The sequence below is a fragment of the Pleuronectes platessa genome, chromosome 15, assembly GCF_947347685.1.
Source record: "Pleuronectes platessa chromosome 15, fPlePla1.1, whole genome shotgun sequence".
NCBI classification, from domain to species: domain Eukaryota; kingdom Metazoa; phylum Chordata; class Actinopteri; order Pleuronectiformes; family Pleuronectidae; genus Pleuronectes; species Pleuronectes platessa.
This window is the reverse complement of record NC_070640.1, coordinates 8,640,519-8,663,658: the sequence shown is the minus strand read 5'-3', so window position 1 is coordinate 8,663,658 and position 23,140 is coordinate 8,640,519. Positions and strand designations below refer to the sequence as shown.

At 41.8% G+C, this 23,140-nt stretch overlaps 1 protein-coding gene across 1 annotated transcript in view; it reads right to left on the bottom strand.

Moving 5' to 3' along the window:
• The window catches only part of adad2 (adenosine deaminase domain containing 2), a 33,720-nt gene extending 20,747 nt beyond the window's left edge, over positions 1 to 12,973 (bottom strand). The window contains exons 1-2 of the mRNA XM_053442063.1: positions 12,557 to 12,973; positions 11,379 to 11,634 (exon numbers count right to left, since the gene is read on the bottom strand). Coding sequence (XP_053298038.1) covers positions 11,379 to 11,634; positions 12,557 to 12,973 — 673 coding nt within the window. The remainder of the gene's footprint in view (positions 1 to 11,378; positions 11,635 to 12,556) is intronic.
• Positions 12,974 to 23,140: the final 10,167 nt, after the last annotated feature.

Here is a 23,140-nt window from a genome sequence, read left to right as displayed (position 1 = left end):
AACTTTCACAGAAATGTAGCTGAATCAGAGTGAAATGTAAGATTGATTTTATGGGTCAGAATCTCGTAGTCTTAGTGAAACCTTGATGTTTATATCTTATATCTGCTCCTGCCATATAATTCTACAGTTTTAAATTCAAATGTAATAAAAGTCCCTATTATTTGTTTGTATTCTGGAAGACAGTCCCCTCTAACTCCAAAGGTTACACTCATTCTAAATAACTTTTCACATTTGGGCAAATTAACTAAAAAGTGATCACTGTTAGCTGAGCTCAGAGCCCTCCTGACTCCTTCCCTCTTCATGCCTGGTGAATGAAGTACCTGGATGCTGTGTACGTAGGGTTGTCAACTGCTTGAGGTTGTGGGGCAAAGGAATTATTTATTGAGGCTTGGTCCTCACGGGCCTTTTGCTGTGAAGCTCTGCAGGGGTCTGTGGCCTGAATCTGGGGGATGGGGAGGGGCTGGGATTCCTTTTTCCATGATTATTTTTTGTCTCATAATTTGTATATTTTGTATGTTTTGTGTGCACTTATTTGTTTGTGTTTTTATGATTCTTTCAATAAAGCAAATAAAACAAATTAAATGACAAAAAACACACTCTTATACATTCTTTACAACTAATTTACTCATTTAATAAATCAGCTTTTGCTTCTAAATGAAAAGATGAATTCAGTAAATGATCATCTCAGTATAATTATCACCCTTTCTTATGAAAATGACTTTGTTCATGAAGCACTACATTTCTACTCTTAGCGACGCGGTGAGACAAGCCACAGGACTTAGAGTCTATACTGGTCCTCGCTCAGGGATCTCGCTCGATCAGTCCTTAAGTTCATTCTTTGTTCAGCATTAATAATAAACCTGCAGTGAAGAATGGACGTGAGCATTAAAGATGCACCTGGGACCCTTAGAATATGCAAATGAAGGGGAAATTAGGAAAATACAATTTGCATGATAATTGCATCTGTTGCTTGTGTTCGACAGCCTCACGTTCCCTCCACAGACCATCGGACTGGAGCTGATCACTCTTAGGGGAAACTGTTACAGCCCCGCCAAATTGTTGCAACGTCGCTGTGGACTGACGCCATTGTTTGTATGCACTTCAAACCAGTACCACATCTGACCACACAAGGTTTTCTCTGTAGTCAGTCCACATTCTGCACCCTGCACCTCAGGCTACACATATTTCTGGTCCGGGTTTGGATGTTTTGCACAGAAGCATTTTCTCAATTCCGCTGCTGCTTATAAATACAGGCTTTGTTGAGCTCAACATATAGTTTATACAGCCTCAATTGAGTTAGTCTTTCTTTAATTCCTGCTTTTGTTGACATGATTTTGAAGGTTGCTCTGTGACATGTATCATTTCTGTATCATATTTGGCCTTGTCTGACGTCTGGTTGTTTTAGTTATTGTAAAAAGTGATTTCTCACTCACTTTTCTGCCTTTCTGTTCAATCTTGATTCCCTACAAAGTCAACTCACATTGACCTTTACCTTTGTATGACCTCTGAGCAAAACAATCAGTTAATTTCAGATGATGATTTGAACAGCATAAAGAAAACTATTGATTTATTTTCCAAAATAAATTATATATATATATGTTTTCATAGATTTCTGTCTGTCACATAATGAACTTTGACAATTTATGATTCTCTGTTTCCCTCCCACCTCTCACAGAGGCTGTTTTCAGACACAGAGGAATTAATGATTTGCCTTTTATTGTTATCAATGATCTCATTATCTCGTTACATTATCATTTTCAGATTACATATGAAGCAATGTTCTTCATATTTTATTTTTAAATAATAAAAGCAATATTCCAGCCTGAACATGTACTCTGTCTTCCACTCAATTCCCCAAAGTGCTGCCGTCTCCCCACTGTTTAATTGAGCTATTCTTCATTGTAATTACTGGGCCTTGCGGTGATCTCTCTCAGCGTTTCATTACTTGAGATCAATGGGGGCTTGAGTGACACATTTGGCACCGAGACGACTCTGTCACCTGTGTTTGCAATAATTATATTAAATAATAACAATATTTTTAAATCTATAAACACGTCGGTGGTATTGAATCCAACCTCCTAACTTGTCAACTCCACAAACGCTTGTGATTTTCATCTTGTTTGGCACCGGGTGTTATCGCTGTCACATTAAAGTCCAGCCTCACAAAGAGAAGTTTTCATTAGATTTTATTCCCCTAAAAATGTCTTGTTCCAAACAAATTGGCTTCTTCTTATAATAAAAAATAAAGACCCTTCACGGCAGTTCAAATTAAACCAGCCTTGCTTAATGGTTTCCAATGCTCGCTCGCTCACTCACTCTTTCCTCAACAGTTTCTGCCCCCTCCTCTCTTCCCTCTCCTCTCGCTCTCTTTCACTCGTTTCATAAAGCTGCCTGATCGTGGCTTTCACCAGGAGGCAGATTATTGCTTCCCAGCTAACAACATGGACATTTCATGCTCAAGTAAGAAAAGGGATTTAAGGACAGAAATCGAATCTACTGTAGTGTGCTGTGATGAAATATCAGTGTAATATCTACCGAGAGGCTTGAGAGAACCTCGATAGAGAGTCATCGCCAGATATGATGGAGCATTTCTAATCCCATCTTGTCCTCTCTGCCACCTTCCTCTCATTCGTTTTTCCTCCTTCCCTTTCCTTGCTTTCGTTGCCACCTTGCATTGCATTCCATTTCTTTTCCTATTTACTTTCCTTTTTTCCATTCCATTCCTTTCCTTAGATTTTTCCCCTTCCCTCTCCTGCCATTCTCTTTCCTCTCATTTCCATTCCTTTCATTTCCTTCATTTCCTGCCATTCCCTTTCCCTTCCTTTCCTTTCATTTCCTTTCCTTTCCTTTCCTTTCCTTTCCTTTCCTTTCCTTTCCTTTCCTTTCCTTTCCTTCCCATCTCTGTGTATAATCCAGGAACCTCAGAGCCGATTGCGGCTGCTCGGCTGCAGTAGCAGGTGTAATCTCAGGGTCGTGCACCTCTCATCTGCAGATCTCCCTCTGCAGCCTCCCTGGTGCTATTTATGGCTCCCATGAACACGCAGCAGCGTTGCTGAGAGGGAGGCAGGGATTGGGAGAGCCTTGACGGGAGGAGGGGAGGGAGGGGTTGAGAAGCGCAGGGTAGCCTTCCTGAGAAAGCACCAGGCGGAGGCTATAATCGGCCTGCACGCTGCTGTCGAAGCCTGAATTAGGTTCGAGGGCCGCATGCGCCGCACTGATCTGAGGTGATTGTGGGAGATGTTGGATTTGCATCGGGGCCACACACCGGGTTAGATCATGTAAGCTCACGCTGGGGCAAGTCTTCAAGGACGCAGCCCAAACAGGGTCAGACAACATTCCTCTGCACCACCAGCAGGACTGTCTACTGCCTAGCATGCCACATTATCCTCACAGCTCCAGCCACCCATGCATGTGCCTTCACACAGCCCTGTAATGGGAACAGCACTATCAGCACTTTGTCTCCACTCAGTTATCGTGGTGGTGGTGGTGGTGTGTGTGCGTGTGTGTGTGCGTGTGTGTGTGTAGGGGGGAGGTTGACTGTGGGTCGACATGTTAACAAAACACAGTGAATCCCCCTCTCCCTCTCTCTCTCTCCCTCTCTCTCTGCTCTGTCTTCGTCTCCGCTCCTCTGCTGCTCCACCGCTGAGTTTGTTTGTGTCCAGCCAGCAGTCCTGAGAGCGAAAAGCTTCATCAGCTGAATCCCTGGAAGTTAGCTGTCTCACTCAATTAGGTCTTGCTGGGTCGGACACATGCAGCTGCGGAGGTGCACTTCCCTTACCTCGCCTTTCTCTCTGTGCTGCCATCTTGTCGTCCTTCATTTAGTCTCCTCTCCTCCCTCCATCATAAGCTGCTAATCCACATACATATTCAGCAAATGACATTATCCATACGGAGCCCAGGGCAGCCTTTACTTATTCCGCCTGCCCAGTAAGACAAGGGATTCCAGGTAGAGCCCTTTTAGGTACGTTTGTCTTCACGTAACCAAACGGGCCATAATAAGAATGCATGGAGAGGATTGGGTAGGAAAGAACAGAGGAGGAGGAGAGGGACAAGAAGACCCCCCGAGGTCCTGAGATAAGCAGTGATCCCTTTTCTTTCATTCTTCACATCCTCAAAAAGTGCTGAGAGGATGCTCACAAGGGCAGTGTCAACCACAGTACACACACACAGACACACACACACACACACACACACGCACACACACACACACTACCCCTTCAGCCATACATCCTGTCATGTGCTCGGCTTGATCCTACAGTGTGGACGAGCCGTGTGCTGCCTCCTGACCAAAGGATTTTCCCACACAAAGATCGCACTGTAATTAGCAGCGACTGTGTGGAGGAGCTCAGAGGTTATTTAAATATTTGGTTGCTCTTGTTGCAGCACTGTGCAGGTGTGAGCTACTCTATGACCTACTTTTCCCTGCATGTTGTTGCAAATCACGGTCTTTTTGTCAATATGAAATGATGCAGTGTGGGGACGAGATGAAGGTTTTGTGATACTGTCTGACCATGAAATAAATGAGTATGTGACGGAAATGTCAAGCGTTGATATCTGGTGTTAAGGCACCGATCTCAGAAAGTGTGTACAAGATCTTTAATGATTCTGTAAAGTTAATAATGATCAGTTCTTATTCAAACAGGTGTTGATTCAATTTTATGAGAATTTTTTAGGCCACAGTTTGTGGTGCAGGACATCCGGTGTTTCTATTATTTTGTCCACCCTATATCCACCCATATCAAAAAGAGTAAATAAGGAAACACCTCTCTGAGGAAAGCAACACAGTACAACAGCACCCTTATCTTCATCCTCACCATCGTCACAGAAGGTTTGAAACACTAAATGAATTTAAACATCCAACATTTTTGTTATCTCAATATTTAGATTTTCAGCTTCCTCTGACAAACAATTCTTCGAACATGCAGTTGATATCACAAGCAAATCCGTTGGCAAGTAAAGGGACACCATCATTGTTTAACTCGGACGGCTGCATTCCTGAATCTTAGACCACATTCCACTTCTACAGAAAGACCAATGGGGTTGTGATGCAATGATTAACACTACATTATAAATCCCAGTTCGCCTGGGGTCTTTCTGTGCATAGTCTGGATGTTCTCCCGTCCAAAGACATGGACTGTGAATTGACCAATGTGATATGATATGCTGGCGACCCTCTCATCCAATGTCAGCTGTGATAGGCTCCATCCCCCCCTCCTTGTGACCCTAAAAAAGATAAGCGATAGATGATGGATGGAGAAAGACCAACGTCAGAAATCTGAGAGATCGCATTGTGTTACAGGAGCTAGTGGAACAGAGGGTAACTGTGACGTGATGTTGGTATCTTCTTATAGATAATGCAAATGGAAAATGTATCAAATCAGTAACATCATTCCTAATCTAACAAGATCTAACACTAGATCACAACCGCTGAGCACCCACATGTGCTTAACTAAATCAACTATAGAGGGGCCACTGTCATTGGTTGTTTCACCGTCATTCAATAAACAATAACCACCTATCATAGTGTCCCTCCAGGGGATCCAATTGTTCTGATCTGTGGGTGAGGGTTCATGTGGGTTTTATAAGGTTTATTTTGGGCATACATAACATGAATCAGATCATATGCCTCGGATGTGTGATATCCTCCATTTGTTAAAGATATAAAACAAACTGGGACTTTTTGTTTCTTTTCCTCTTTAATATTTCCTCTTGATTCAAACAGCCGTACTCTAATCCACCGCTCCTCTTCATGACTCTTTAAGCTCCTGTCGCAAGTGAGTCTGCACCACTAAATATAGCATTTCACAACGTCAGGCAGCAGGTGAGGAGTGTGTTCCTGTACGCTCCCCACTGCTTTGCATGTTAGGCGTGTTTGTCTTTACAATACGCCGCTGTGGCTCTGTGCCTATATTTGAAACGCTGCTGTGACATTCCTCCTCACACCTGACTAGTGGAGTGGAGATGAGACATGATGACTTTTGGCCTCTTTAAGGGGGATGATAATTAGCTCGTCAAATTATGTTTTGCAAATGGTCATTGGCTGGTTTCCAAGGCGACGCTGTAATTCCCGAGTTAACTTCACGTTTGTTTTTAAACACCGAGCGCGAGCGGAGGGCGAACGTTTGTCATTCACAGACATGGCTTTGAGTGGAGAGCTTCACAGAGAAGTGAAAGCTGGTCATGTGATCAGCGTCACATGAGGGTTTCTAGCCCGCAAAGACTGTGTGTATGTGTGTGTGTGTGTGTGTATGCATCTGTGTGTGTGTGTGCATCTGAGGGAATTTTTTTTTGTGTGCGTGTCTGAGCATTTGCAGCACCGAGCAGTGTATGTCTATGTCACATGAGTGTATAAGATATGTTGTGTGGCATCAAGCTTGTAGCGAAGCAGATGTGCTCCACAGACACACACACACACACACACACACACACACACACACACACAGAGAGAGAGAGAGAGAGAGAGAGAGAGAGAGAGAGAGAGAGAGAGAGAGAGAGAGAGAGGGGGTCACATGGATAAGGTCACATGGGCTCACCATGTGCTGCTGCTTGAGGCCGAAAAGGGTGTTAGGTTTGATTTGTTGGAAATAAACCTCGTAAATGAAATAATTTTTCCTGGTGAGGTCTTTGTGTTGATACCATATGGATATTTTCAGTAATAACACACAATTTTAAGACTTGTGAAAACTACTGGGACACTTCTTCCCAGTTTAATAATATGTGTATTCAAACCACAGAACTTGAGTATATACAGATTTTGGGGGTTTTGTTTTAAACACTAACCACATATTAGCGTGAGATCAGAGTGTTGACAGATGTGAGGTGTCTGGGATGATAATAAACATCACAAACAGTGAATCCAAATCCAAGAAGGCTTTAGACCACAGGACCACAGATTGTAAATGAAAATGGACGACACATCTCCAGTGCATTTTAAAACCAATCAAATAACACGTAGGCTACTCTTATACTCTCTGCTATCTCAGCTTCTGTATCTCCATTGAAGCAGTTGGTGTTAAGTTTGAGAAAACTAGTACAAAAAAGTGAAAAACAGTCATTCTAAGAAGAGGTTATTTGACTCTTAGATTATTGACCCTTGCGGGAATCCTATTCCATCAATGCAGTCATTGTTCCTGGGCTATATTTAGCATCAAACTGGTGTTTTATTTTCAAGCAGATGACTCCATTATGGGAACAACGTCCCAGCCTCTTCACAGGCGATATAATCCTGGATGGAACTGAGAATCTGAAAGATGTTATTACTTATGAAGGGATATTAGTTGCATTGTTATAGGTTTAAACAGGTGCTGTGAAGATGCCAGGTTTCAAATCAATCAGGGTTCTGACAATGTGAATGCATGTGTGTTTGTCTGTGTGTGTGTGTGTGTGTGGGTGTGTGTGTGTGTGTGTGTGTGTGTCTTTGTCTGTGCGCCTTTGTTGTTTCCCTCAGCTGCTCTGTGGTGTCCTAATGGAGCAGGAATAACAACAGGAGATCGTAAACAGCAGCTGTGCCTGGTCTGACCACACAGTGCTCTCTACCATCCAGGTACAGTCTCATGAAACTCTGTGTATAAGATGAGAGAGTTCAGCAGGAAAAGACAGAGCCAGTGATGAAAGACGTGGGAGTGAATTTCACAGATATTGTCTCGAGCGTTAGCGGCAGAGCTCATTTTCCGCTGGTGGCTGGATCACTTCTGACTTGAATATTTTAGATAAATTGCCATAAGAATTTGGTTCAGACAGTTGTGGTTCCCTCAGGATTCAGCTCGATTGCTTTGGCGACACGATGACTTTTCCTCTGGCACCACTAAGGGTGACATTTTGGGTTAAAGTCAATAGCCTCAACAACCATTCTGGAGATTTCCATTAAATTTGATGCCCAAATGTTCCCATTGGGATCAACTGTGATAACTTTGGTGATTCCCTAAAGTAGCATCACCATAGTACCATTACTTTGTTTGTGAGCATATATGAGCGCATTTCCAGCACAAGTTAGAAATTATGTTATACACAACTGAACTACAGCACCAAATATGTGTTATAGGAGATGCAGGTGGATTATGATCAGAAGGAACTGTTCCAATGTAAAAAGGGTACATTGTTAATGGCAGTGGATTCGCAGAGAAAGGATCGTGGAGTCACAACATCGCGAATGTTCTTCTGTAATAAAACCAGATCTCTATCTTCTGCTGACCTTAACCAAGAGCCGTGAACAAAACCATAAAAACGTGTCACACTGTTGTGCTCAGGACAAATTGTATCCCTTTTATGAAAGATATTTTGGGACATTTCACCTTTATTGATAAGACAGCGTCAGCGTAACATGGAGAAAGAGTGGGGAGATCTCAAGCCTTTGTTTATGGTGCGCCCGCTTGCTTAAGGCTGAGCGTCAACTAGTCAAATATGTCCATTAAGAAAAATACTCTCACCAAATGTAATCCTGTTTTAAACGTATAGGTTTTTGAAGCTTAGTTGTGTAGTTGAAATGTAAGGGCTGCCACAGTGTAGCTGTTGGTATTTATTTAAGTTAATGTTTTTATAAGGTAACATCGTAAGTTTAGCAAAGCAATCAGGTGTTCCAAAAGAAGGTAATGAGCTGCTTGTAGAAACGAACTGAGGAGATCTGAATGCCCCCCCCCCCCCCTCCCCCCTTACCTTCGGCCTCTGTGTCCCCATGTTGCATATAGCAGGTTGTCCATAATACACACAGACACCTTTCCATCAGTCCTCACCTAACTCCTACCTCCTTTTCTTATACGTACTTTGGCTCTAATACACCATCACAGCTCATTGATGAAAATGTGAAAAAGAAATGACGGTCTTATCTGGAGCCTTTAGTAAAGTGTGAGGATAAGATTGTGCTTTTTAAAAAACATTAAATTTTCTAATCTCCCTTTAAAAAAAGTGTTGAATGTCTTCACACATCCCATGGGAGGAATCAGTGGAGATGATAAACACTAGCCTCCTCACCCTGCGTGTACTGGCAGTGAAATAAACACTGGCACAGAGAGCAAAAATTATGCTCGGTGTTTGTTTTCTTTCATCGTCAAGCATATTTTAATAAGCCTGGCTGGAAAAGGACAATCACAGAGGAGTCGTGACGGAAAGAATTAAACGGCAGCAAGGGGTTAGAAGCAGATTGAGAGAGAAGGATGAGGCTGTGTGTGCGAGAGAGAGAGAGAATTCGGCTAGGATAGGATGGGATTAACTGTCCAAACCAGTCTGTCATCATCAAACCAGTCTGTCATCATCAAACCAGTCTGTCTGGACATGGAGCGCTAGCGTTCGTTGCTACGACGACGGTAACCAGAGATACCCGCGTTGGTGTTCAATCACATGAGGTCACCCTCTGTCCCGGGGAATCAGATCACCCGGTACAGGCAGCGCTCTGTGAAGTGGTACATCTACGTCAGACTGGGCAACCTGAACCAGGCCGTGGCGTCTCATGGGATTGATCATATTGAGGCACGAGTGTCACGTTCCAAATGTTTCCTCATCTTTTCAGGTAAATCGGAAGAAAAATGTTGGAGGAGGAGAAAAAAAATCCCTGCAGACTTGAAGTATTTAAATTCAAATTACAACTCTGTAGGTCGTCTGTGCTAGAAGCTAATTATTACCCTTAGTTATATCGTTTTTTTTTTTTGAGCGACGTCCAGCAGCTTTGATAATTATGACTGATATCCAAGGAGGAAGTCAGATGAAGGACAAAATCCATGTAAGTATGCATGTGAAGTAATTAAACTTTCTCATTTGCTACCTACTGTTCCCACGTGAAAGGGATCCATGATGTAGAAGTAGATGTTTTAAACAACACACAGAACCAAGTCGAGTTTTTGGTTTTTATTGGAACTTACCATGACCTGGATGACTGAGAATCTTCACAACCACAATCGAGTGTCTCATAGAGTTGTCCAGTATGAAAATGAAAAACTTAATGTGCAGTAAACGGAGGGCTGTGGCTCAGGAGTTAAAACGGGTCGTTCACTGATTGAAAAAGGTCGCTGGTTCGATCTCTGGCATTATTCTCAAATAAAACTGTACTTGTTGTTGTATATCAGTGTGTGCTAGTGCAAACATCATACAGTACACCCCATAAATAATAATGATTATTGTTGACACAAAGGTGAACAATAACACTAAAGAGATATATAAATCATATGGTTTTTGTTTCCTTACACATGAAGATCATCGTCAGCTGACATGCTCCTGGGAAACATCTATTGAAAAGGTTCATAAATTGATTTTACTACATCACCTTAGAGGCTTTTGGGAAGTGAAGCCGTGAAAAGTGCAGACGTACGTGTCAGTCCGAGTTTTTGAGGAGATCTAATGTCCTGACAACAGCAATGATCTCATATTGGACTAAACTTCAGGACTGAAGTCATAATACTAATAACTGTTTTTAACAAGTTGTATGGACTCAACATTACCAAAACTTTATCAAAGAAATTAAGTTAGTTCATCTTAATGAAGCTGAGAGAGGAAAAAAATCTAATCCTGTTTTTAGCACCAGAAGTTGTTGTGCACAAAAACTGTCTAACAGATTTCCATACAATGTTGTGGAGGGGTGGAGCATGCCCTGAGGAAAAATCCAGTTTGGTGCAGATCTGGATCAGGGGCGGATGCAGAATTTTTGTTGTTTTTCACTTTCTTAAAAATTGGGAGATAGAAAAAACAAACCCCTATCGTGCACAACAGAACAGATCATTTATAAAGTGGATAGAAGTTTTATATAAAGAGTTAAAGCCTGAAAATAACTTTATTATCTGGATTTCAACTTGAGAAATTTGTAAAGTTAGAGTTTAAATGTGTTATATCATCTTAAATAAAACCTCTATTTAGTTCTCAAGTAAACAAATGAGGAGGACAACATGATCAGATTAACTCAACTTGGAGCTGCACTATCAGAAAATGTATGAATATCAGTCTGTTATCAGGATTTGTTATGTTTCCTTCTCTTCCTTCATAATTACTGGATGCAGCAGTTTTTCAGAAGCACATATTACGGCGATAAGACATCACAAACCAAAATCACACTTTGTGTAATATCATGTCATATCCTTTATTTAGAATAGAAAAAAGCACAAGTGTATTTACATTCACATGTACTTTGGTATACAACACAATACAACTTTACAATAACGGCGTTCTCCAGCAGCGTGGATTGAGGAGATGCCCTCGGTCATCCATCAGTGAGGTTGGTTTGTGGGGGGTGGAGCCTGCTCACTTCCTTGCCTTCACCGTGTCCTTCAACAAAAGGGAGAGCCTTGGTGCCCTCCTCCCTTTCTCTGCGACGAACTTCAGCTGGTTATAGTACGAGTCCATCAGCTCCTTGGACGTGACCACCTCCAGGTCCTGCTGGATGAGCTGGAGGAGCTCACAGAGGCTCTCGAGAGACGGCCCGTCACCATTTTGCAGCAGCCTCCTGATGCAGTAGTGCATGGCTTTGTCATCCAGAACCTTGGAGAGGAACAGCTCCCCAATAAACCGGATGGTATGTATGGAGCGACAGGAGGGTTTGGCGTTGTTCTTCTCTTCCCTCAGTCGATCAATAACCCTCACGTCCCTGACTGGCTCTAGGCAGGACCCCCCCTTCCGTGAAATGTCCTCCCTGTCAAAGTTCTTCTTAAACTCTGCCTGGCAGTGCTTGACCAGCAGGGACCTGAAGGAGACGCTGGCCGACCAGTCGGACAAGGATTGGAATTCCACCTGAAGAGAAGAAAACCATAAGGAAATATTAACACAAATGCAACTCACATACTTAGGAAAACATTGTGATTATTTATGTGTAAAGAATCACTTTATACAGCAAACACCAAATGCAGTCAACAGTGATCAGTGTGTGCTGATTTTTATCCTCAACTCTAAATTAACTTATTATTTGATTAACCAAAGTGACGATTTATTTTCATTCATTTAGTATTTCAGGTATTCCTCAATTAACTTGTTTATGATCATCACAAATCCTTATTTAAATTTTTCCTTTCTTACTATTTGAAAAAAATTACTTTTTGTATCGCTACCTTTCGAATTCACAACATGGGTCAAAAATGACCTGTTTTAATTTCCTATGTTATTTCATGCATGGCATGAATGTTTCTTTGCTATATCTCTGAAATCAATTTATTTCTTTATTTAATATTCCAGATAATCATTAGTTATCTTGTTTTTGATTAACACAAATCATTATTTTCTTTTTTCCTTTCTTACCTTATAAACAAATGTAAATTATTATTAAGAGTTTCTTCACAATCCATTACTAGTGAGAAAGAATAATATGGACAATACAAAATATATGTTTGTTCATAAAGTAATAAAGGAAAAATAAAGATCAATATTTCTGGTAATCAAAAACTGGATATTTAATGAATACCTGGAATATTAAATGATATAATACATTTATCTCAAAGATATGACCCATGGTGTGCATTAGAAGGGGTTAGCATAGCTTGTTTATCAAAGTTTTAAATGAATGTTACAACCTGCAACAAAAGATCAACTTCTCAACTAAGTAAGAAACAGGATAAAAGTAGCTTCCAGTCATAGATGCATCACTTACTGTTGAGAGGTGCTGACACAGATTGGCGAAGACTGCAGCAGAGTCTGGTTTCTTCACGGCCCTCTTGAAGACGAGCTCAACCGTTTCCTGCAGGCTCTCCTCAGTGTCCATCTCCTCGTGACTTATGAACGCTTGAAAGTTGTCCGTGACACAGCTGACGCTCTCCTCAGGCCGGACCTGCTCCTTCCTCACAGCTTCCTCCTCTGTCTTCTCGGTCCTCTGGAGGGATGGAAAGCCAAAGGCGATGTTCACCTGCGGCTGATGCTCGTAGGAAGCAGCAGGGAGAAAGCCCACGGGCTTGGATGGAACGCGACGCCACTTCTCGCCCCTCCGATCAGGTGGGGTCCATGGCTTCTTGGAGGAGGCAGATGCCTCCAAGGACACAACAGCCTCCCTGTCACGGGGCCTCCGGAACATCTTTCTCTTCTCTCAATCCAAAGATACAAGTTCAGGTGAAAGAAACGAGTTCAGGTGAAAGACCAGAGTTCAAATAGATCTAAGTTGACTTCAAGTCAAATCCAAAGAACAGAGTTCAGGTGAAAGACCAGAGTTCAAATAGATCTAAGTTGAGTTCAAGTCAAATCCAAAGAACAGAGTTCAGGTGAAAGACCAGAGTTCAAATAGATCTAAGTTGAGTTCAAGTCAAATCCAAAGAACAGCGTTCAGGTGAAAGACCAGAGTTCAAATAGATCTAAGTTGAGTTCAAGTCAAATCCAAAGAACAGAGTTCAGGTGCAACCAGCCAAGTAGTCAGACGAGAACTGAGGGAAAAGTGAAAACTGGCGGTTTCTTAAGTAACGACAGACTTCAAAGGTACGACAGTCTTCAAATGTATGTACCTTTGAAGACTGTCGTCACTTGACCATTGAGCTGTGAGGGGAGGCGGGGCGGGGGGGGGGGGGGGGGGGTTGCTATGGGAACCTGCAGCGAAATGCATCATATGAATTTATCTAAACAACCTATACAGATAGATAAACACATACACACATAAATATACACACATACATACATACATACATACATACATACTCAAACACACTTGTATGAATCTATTGACCTTATGTCTTTTGATAGATATTAATAAAAAGCATAGAGAGCTGTCGATAGTTATTTCTTACATTTCAAATTTGCTCGTTCGCACTCTTGCTCACTGGAGACATTTTCTAACAAAATAGCTAGCTAGCTAGCTTAGTGTTAACATAGCTCATTACAATACTCCCTTTCATTGGCCTCAAGTAAACCTAAATTTAAGCAGGTAACAATCGTTAACAACTACAGATAGCCACATTCTGTAACTACCTGTACTTACAATTTCACTCCGTGCATCATTTACTATGAGCTAAACTCCTTGGCTGTAATCCTGCTGTCTTGATGAGAGACGTTACTTGGCAGAGTGAGAAAGCCAGCGCAGCAGCGATGCAGACTCCCCAAGGTCCTAGTGCCCGGTCTTTTATTGTTAAGTATGATGAGAGGCTATTGGATTGTGATTTGAAGGGGGGAGAAAACATACAAACCAGAAACGCACTTACATATGTAGCATGTTAGAGTTATAAATAACTTGTCCATGTGTAAAACGGGTTAAAACGGGTCGTTCACTGATTGAAGAAAGTCGCTGGTTCGATCTCTGGCATTATTCTCAAGTAAATCTGTACTTGGGCAAAATTTTGTTGTATATTAGTGTGTGCTAGTTCAAATATCATACAGTACACCCCGTAAATAATAAAGATTATTATTAAGACAAAGGTGAACACAAACAGTAAAGAGATAAATAAATCATGTGGTTTTTGTTTCCTTACACATGAAGATCATCTTCAGCTGACATGCTCCTGGGAAACATCTATTGAAAAGGTTCATAAATTGATTTTACTACATCACCTTAGAGGCTTTTGGGAAATGAAGCCGTGAAAAGTGCAGACGTACGTGTCAGTCCGGGTTTTTGAGGAGATCTAATGTCCTGACAACAGCAATGATCTCATATTGGACTAAACTTCAGGACTGAAAATGAGTAAACATTTTTAAAGTTCTTCAGTCCTACGGTGGTTTGCGTAATTTATTCTACAGTTTTTAACAAGTTGTATGGACTCAACATACCAAATCTTTATCAAAGAAATTAAGTTAGTTCATCTTAATGAAGCTGAGAGAGGAAAATCTAATCCTGTTTTTTGCACCAGAAGTTGTTGTGCACAAAAACTACTGAACAGATTTCCATAAAATGTTGTGGAGGGGTGGAGCATGCCCTGAGGAAAAATCCTGTTTGGTGCAGATCTGGATCAGGGGCGGATGCAGGATCTTTTTTCTTTTTCACTTTCTTAAAAATTAGGAGATAGGACGTGATTTGATTGATTTCTCATAGAGCAATTCATTGATCTTGAGGAAAGAAACCTGGCATGTTTACCGGACTGATATTTATGAGTGTGTGAAATTTGGTGCAACTAAAACCTGGACTGCTAATCTGCTGAGTGCCTTCCCAGCTTCGTGATGCAAATTACACTAGTGGCTCTCAACAGCACAGCAGAGACATGTCCCAGGATATCATTTATATATATTATTCAGTTACTTCACCAACAGACAGGAAGTATGGTGACCTATTAGACCCTTTGGATGTCAGTGCTGCTGTGAAGGGGGTTAACAACACCACTGAGCCGCTGCAAGGCGAGCTTAGGAAACCAAAGCATAATGCCAGCAGGGGAGGTGTTAGCTGCGTCCGCTGCAGCCATTGTTCAGCTCGTCTCTTTCAGGTCACATGGAAATTAAAGGTGTCTTTATTATATACTATTAGGGCAAAGAGGGAAAAAAAACAACCTTTAAAGACGATGGTGACAAAGGAGTGTGTCAGGCAGCACAGAGGTGTCCCAGGGTTAATTACAGGTGTCAAGAACAATGTGTATGTTATGGAACCAGGATATTAAACATAGATGTGTGTTGACATTGGGGTCAGAGCAAGTGACTTGGAAAAATATTACATACAAATATTTTGGAAAGGGTTGACTGATCAACTGTGATGATAAGAGGATACAAATATATATATCAAAATAAGAACAAATGGAGTCTGTGAGTGATTGTGTTCGCTGGGATGATAAATACAAATGTTTTTTTTGGAACCTGACAACTACATAAGAAGTGATTATTGATAACATACAGGGAAAGAAGATCCTCTTCTCTGACGCCAGGTCAGGTTTCTCAGCTGCACTCAAAAATGTGGCGTAGTTATTCAATTATTCAATTATTCAGTTTATTTACTCACTTATATATAAGAGAAAAAAAAGCTGTAACCCCTTGTGCGATTACGAATTTTGTCACAAGGGGTTGAACGAGCAACACTGTGCAAATAAGTCGACTTTCGTTCTTATTCTTCATTTATATTTTTGGACGTTAAGGTTTTACGCTAAGCTAACAAGCCCTGACTCTGCTAGAAGCTCTTCACTAAAATCCACAACAATTTGGAGTAGAAAAATTGAAAATGTCATCATCATAGACTGTATGGTGGTGGCTGGCTGCAATAAAGTATATTCCATCTCCTCCATGTTAGCAGATGGGACATGGAACAAACAAAAGAGTTATCAGTTATTTGTCGTTATGAAAACAGGGTGAATTATTTAGAGCTGAGACTGACTAACGATTGGTCGAGTACATCTATCAACCGGACTATGCTACTGTGTCCCCAAGTGTGAATTGGCATTTTGGCTTCATTTCTGGATCGTGGGAGGAAGAGGAGACGTGTCATCCATCTTTATGGTTGCTGATTCAATTGCTAACAGTTGTTAATTCAAACAAACAGCAACTACGGAACAACATTACCATTAGTTTGCAGTGGTGCTTCTGGCCAGCTGGTGATTGAAAGTCCAATATTCACTTCTCACTTTCAGCCTCTCTTCTGAACTCCTGGGGGGATAGTGTGGCTCCTCAGCTCCTCAGCAGCTGGCTCTACTAAATGTTCCTGAGTTCACCAGTTAGTTGCCGACTTCTGTCTTTGTCTGTGGGTCTCAGGTAGTGGATTACATTTTTAGAGCTCTGCTTTGGTGCTGTGGCAGAAAACCCTACAAGAGTGCGGCCACTATAAATCTGCTGCAAAGGCAATTATCAGTTTTTCATGACTTACACATATTTCACAGTGTAATTGAATACGTTGTTAATATGTGATATTAGGAATATGTTGATTATGTTGATGACTATTACATTCAGTTTCCCTGTTACGAGATTAATAAAATATATTGTTTTGCATGGAACCTTATGGTATCGTACCTTTTGGTATCATATCATTTAAAAAAATAAAGCAAATTACCGTATTTCGTAAAATGTTTAAATATGCATGTATTATTTGATGATTACATATTGTGAAAAGTACTTAATTGCCCCTAAAAATAAGTAGGTAAATATAAGTATCGATTTTGAATAGTATCTTTGCACCATATACATTTGTGTTTTGTCTATCCTCTCCTCTCTTCCTTTCGACCCATTACCAGATGTGACCTATCACAGGCCCCATCTGTCTAATGCACCTCATATCTCCAGTGGTGCCATCTCCACAACAAAGTACAGGCTGGTCTCTCTCTCTCTCTCTCTCTCTCTCTCTCTCTCTCTCTCTCTCTCTCTCTCTCTCTCTCTCTCTCACTCACACACACACACACACACACACACACACACACACACACACACACACACACACACACACACACACACACACACACACAAACACACACAAACACACAAACACACAAACACACAAACACATGAGTGCCACTGATTACCCAACACTATCTAATGTATCTCTTACAATCAGCTTCTTCGGGTGATATCCCACTTGTGCCTCATGTCCTTTCATACGATGCTGCAGTGACAGTGAGCCGGCGTCATTGTACATGAACATTAGAGGACAACACCTGAGTCTGTAACGTTGTGCGAGTTCACAAATTTAGCAAGTTTTCCACCTAGATGGTGTTTTTACTGTGAGGCTGGCTCCATTATTTATTTATAGGCAAAACTCAAACCTCGATTAGGACTGACCTACTTATCTTTTCGGATACCAAAGCCTGGCGTTTCCCTTCACTATCTTTCCTCGAGCAGACTCTTGCTGCAACTCCTCCCTCCATCCCCCTCCTCTCCTCTCCTCTGAATCCTTCCCCCTTTCCGCTTTGCGGGCTGTCACACAGTCACTTCTGTTGCTATGGTGAGGCTGTGGGTGCGAAGATGGAAGGCCGCGTATCCAAGACCACCACAGGCAGAGAGGGGAAGGTTAGAAAGAGGTGGAACAGAAAAGCAAAGACATGGGGCGGGATGAGTCGGAGACAGCAGGAGGTGAAGAGAACAAGGGCGAAAGAAAACCAGTCGGGTTTGGGGTGCAAAAGTGAAGGAGATGTGTGGAACCAGTCTGTGAATGTGAAGGTTACAGACGGAAATTTAGTTCCACCTGTCCTGAATCTCAGTTTGAGGAACGTGAGGGCGTATTGCTCTCCTCTTTCTTCACTGCTGCTGACAAGGTGCCCTTGAGCTAAGCGTCCAACCACGTGGAATTTGATGGTGTGTCAGCAGCAATGTGAATGAGGCTGACGCTGAGAAAGACACTGAACAGCATCCTCGGATGATGTAATGTAGCTCTGCCGCCGTAATGTATTAGATTAAGCTCCCACAGTTTAAACAGCACACGGTGCACATGCTGGATAAGCATGTTAAACAGGAGGAAGAGGAGGAAAGAGGAAGAAGAGTGTCACTGTGATGATTCATCAGTGCCTTCACGTTCTTCTCTGCGGACTGTGAGGCCTCAGAAATAACCCCCACGTCTCTCCTTCATGTTGTCATGGTAATCCCTCCATCTTCTTTTTGATACCTATGGCAATCACAGGCATCAGGACACCAAGAAGAAAACGAGGAGGGAGAGATGAAAGAGCCAAGATATAAATTGTGTGGAGTCACATGAACAGATACGCTGTTACAGGGAAACTGCACCTCTGAGTGTGAACCGTACAGACATTGTCGGCAGAAGCCCGACTCAGAGAAAAACAGTGTCAGATGTTTGGAGCCGGTGACTCGATCCTGCATCGGCAAGTCTGTCATAACCTTGACACGCCGGTGCTGAAAAACAAAATGGCATCTGTGTTAGAAGTGACAGTGCAGTTTCGCTTTCACAAAGGAGCTTCTCAGGAGGTGAGGCTGGATGCAGCGAGTGTGCAGCTCTCGCTCTTTTTACGGCCCTGCCCGTCTTCCCTCTCTCCCCTTCCCTCACACACACATACTGCCCGTGTGTGTATTAATGTTGTCGGAGTGTGTGTGTGTGTGTGTGTGTGTGTGTGTGTGTGTGTGTGTGTGTGTGTGTGTGTGTGTGTGTGGTGTAGTTTTTAGGGGCTTCAGAGGCAATCCTATCAGGTGCCTATGTGGGACAATTACCTCCTGTGGGGCCTTTTTAGATGACCACACACTATCACATGCACACAAACACACACACACACACACACACACACACACACACACACACACACACACACACACACACACGCACAAATGGATATGAACTGAAGTGGAACAGCAAGGTCACTGTTTTTTTTCCGGGTGCCCTGACACCCTCCTGAGAAGATGATAAAAAGCAGAGAAAGAGGGAGAGGAGAGAAGGGGATATTTCTTCATAAATGATGAGTTCTCCTTGACCCCAATTATAACAGTGGGATCAGGTGATTATCATTTTTCTGTGAGAGAAAAAGAAAGAAAGAGAGAATGAGTTAGACGTCTGCTTTGCTGGGAGGGTTGGAGCCACAGGAGGATTATTAACTGACTGAATAATAGCGATGGACAGAGATGAAAAAAAGGGCAACTGCTTTCACAAATATTTAAGTCAGATATAAATTGAGTGGGTTCTATAGAGGCTGCAATCACCATTATGTTGTCTTAATATTGGAGTACACAATCCTCATTGTTACTGAGGCTTCGTCCTCTGAGGACCATGCATATCTGCAGAGAATTTCATGAGATATCTTGACATTTGTTCATTTCTCAGATGCCTTGTGCAAATGTTGCTCCAGGGAATAGCCTGACCTGATAATAATTGCTTGGCACAATCCGAATGGTCTGGACGTCACCAAAATCATTAGACGTCACTCTCTTGAAAAGAGGTTCACTCTTAACCTTTCACTGGGTTTATTGAATATTTACCACAATGACTTTGTGAAAATGGAAGATCCTTGCTCAACATCTGCTTTTGGGAAGTCAAACGCTGTGTAGCCTGTTCCATGAAAAAAAAAACACCTTGTGTAACCTCAGAATGGCCGAAAGGAAGGACTTCTTTATTTGCTTTGAAAAAGATAAGTTACGCAACACAGAACAAGCTTGACAAGTCCTGGAATATCTGTAACTAGCTGAAGGAAATTAAACTGATAATAAACCGATTGCTACTTAAGGCTGTGATTTGTTTTTGTGAAATGATAAGAGTTGTTCTATAATAATTATTAATAATAATCACAATATTTTTATATTTGCATATTTATTTGTGCATATGTATATCTTTTATATTTGTATATCTATATGATACATCTTAGATGGAATAATTACTGTGATATGGTAATTATTTGCAGTATAACTACTAGTATGAGTATAGCATTGTAAATATTACTATTCAGTATTGTATATTCTATGATATATGATTATCCGTACAATTTGTTTATACAATCTCACCATTAGTTTTAGCCACATTGTGAATCTGACCCAGTGGGGAAGCAACTTTTAGTTTTTGAGTGGCTGACAACTGTAATCATTGTATTGTAACGTACTACAATACATGTAATGTATTGTCTTCATTTTGCGACATTGCTCCTCTTTTACTCACTATTCTTCTGAGATGTAGTTACCACCTAATCTGAGACATCAAACTGACAATCCCAGAGAGAAGATGTTCAAACATGAACACATCAAAATGCCACTGCTGCTGATGGAGCCTGGTTGGACATGAAAATATGCCAAATTATCGGCTTAAATCCTGCTCAGCATGGCCAGGCTCTGTTATACAAACACACCATCATCCCTTCTTCGTGCCAACCCTCCCCCCCTACATTCGTGCAGATAAACTGCTGCCTTATGACCTTTGGTCCACTAAATGCTCCTTACAGATTGCAGATCTGGGTGCTGCGTTGTGTTATTTGACTTGTATGCACCTGCTTGTGGGCTTAAAACTGTGTTAGTCCACAATGTCTAGTTCTTTACATGTGTCACATCTGCTTGGAAGCAGCGATGTGTCACTCAGAGTTCAACACCAGCTTTAACAGCAGCATCTGAAGTGTGATAGACTAATTGGATGACAGCACATCTGGGGATTCCAGCCTAAACAAAGAGATGACTTATACATTTCAGAGCGATTTTCGTCTTTCGGGTCCTTTGAGCCAGATTTTGTACTTTCCCATTGGAAAAGAAATGGCCATGTATGTGTAAATTCTGAATAGAGTGACTCAGTGACTGAACAGGCAGCTATTAGAATCACTACAATACAAGAGTCCACAGCCATGGTAGCAGCCCTGTGAGGCTGCACTTAGGCACAGCAGTGCCTTCAGGTAAAATACTAACCCTGACAAGGGTAATGTGCTGATGTTTAGCAGGTAACATTTAGCACGAACAACATCTTACTTACGGCTGCTACCATTCGCTAACTTTCACTTATCATTAAGTACCGGTGAAGCTGATGAGAATGTTGTTAGTTTTGTATTTAAGATATTTAGTCACAAACCAAGGTTGTCTTAACTAAAGTCGATCGTTTCAATAGCTGTTAAAAACTACAGACTGTATATAAGGATGGACAACAAGTCTCCTCTTTCTCCCACTTCCCAGAAATTAAGACAAAATGTCCTGGATACAAATGCTGCCATATGGGGGGATGGAGACGGTAGTATTGAGGTCTCACTAATACGCCAATCAACCAATCGTGAGTCCACACAGTGCCAATACTGGGCCACAGCCAAAACTCAACCGGATTTGCCTAAACTGGACCAATCGGGAATCAAACATACCGGCAAAATGAACATGTAAATACAAATCAAGAAGTACCTGAAATGACAGACATCATCGTTAACTTTATTAAACATACTTTGACTTTTTAGTCTGTTCCACTAATATGGATGAGGTGGCTTATAGGACCTATATACTGCAGCTCTTTGAACAACAACAACTCTAAACCACAATGATTCAGAGTTACGTTTAAAAAAGATGTATAAATTTGGGGTTAGTCAGGGTTTGCGTTTGCATCATGCTCATTTCACCAAAACGATGGAGGATGTGTCTGTTTGCAGCACAGTGTCTGGATATGTTAATAAAAGGCAAACATCACCTCGTGCCCCTGCACCACCTGCACTTTAGTGTTCAGCTGTTTCTGCACCGTTTCATCATCCACAACAACAAAGTTGATGCTCAAAGGAAGAGCAAAGGAGAAGACTTACAAAAAATGCTTTATAGTGCTAATGTTTATTTCTTTATTTATTCAGCATGGCAAAGAGGTGCCACAAGAAACTAGCACAAGGCAACAGATAATGTTTGATAAAATTCTTCTGCTCCAACAAAGGCCGCTGCCTCTTACGTTCTGCAGTCAGTGGTGTTAGGAAGAGAACTAGAGGTATTAGGAAGAGAACTAGAGCAATCTGTCTGGTCTCAAGCTCGATATGTAAGTGTTTGTGTTGGCAGTACTTGGCTTTAATAGCAGCGGTGGCCTGTTGAGTCGAAATATCTCTATGAACTTGTTGATACACTGACTTTCCAACTAATGGCTTTATATTTCCACAACCATTAAATGGATTGCCGTGCAATTTGGTTCACAAATATATGTCTCTGTCAGGATCAAGTGTAATAACTTTGATTACCTGACTTTCCGGAGATGAAATACCTGCAAGGCTAACCGTTCTCACATTAGCTTCATCTGAAATTTGCAGCTATATGGCTTGAATAAGCAGAAGTTAGCATTCCGCCCTGCTATACTAATGATCACGACATTAAGGTCATGACACCAGTTTGTTAGCATTGTCGCTTTGAGCCAGTTTGCTACATTAGCATTTAACTGAACGCACAACTGTGGCTGCAGTACAGGTTCGTCGCAGAGCTAATAGCATCACAGTTTAATGTTGGTGCAGAGCAGGAAGTACAAATTTGCATTGCATCACCTCTGCAAGGATCACACAGTACTGTTAATTGAAAGGATCAACTCAGGAAGCGATTTCTGATTTTAAACGATGATCCTGGTGTCTGTGTCGATCTCTCTTATGCATCTGTGCACGTGTGTGTTTGTGTGTCGGTGCTGGTTAAATGGCTGCCAACAACTTGGCAGAGCTTTGTTTAGACCTCGCTGTGCATCTCAATGACTGCAGACACACTGCAGGAGGAGAGCGTGGTCCACACTGGCAGAGAACTCAGACTCATCTCTGGGTTTGAGTTCCTGAATATCAAGGTGTGTGTATGTGTGTACTTATACTCATATCTGTGAGGACCAGGAGCATCGACGTTACAGAGTGAAGACATTTTCAGGAAGTGAGGACATTTTTGCCGACCCCCACTCAAAGGACTATCTGAGGCTTAACGTTTGCTTCTAGGGCTAGTGATGGTAGGGGTTAGGATAAGGAGTTGGGAA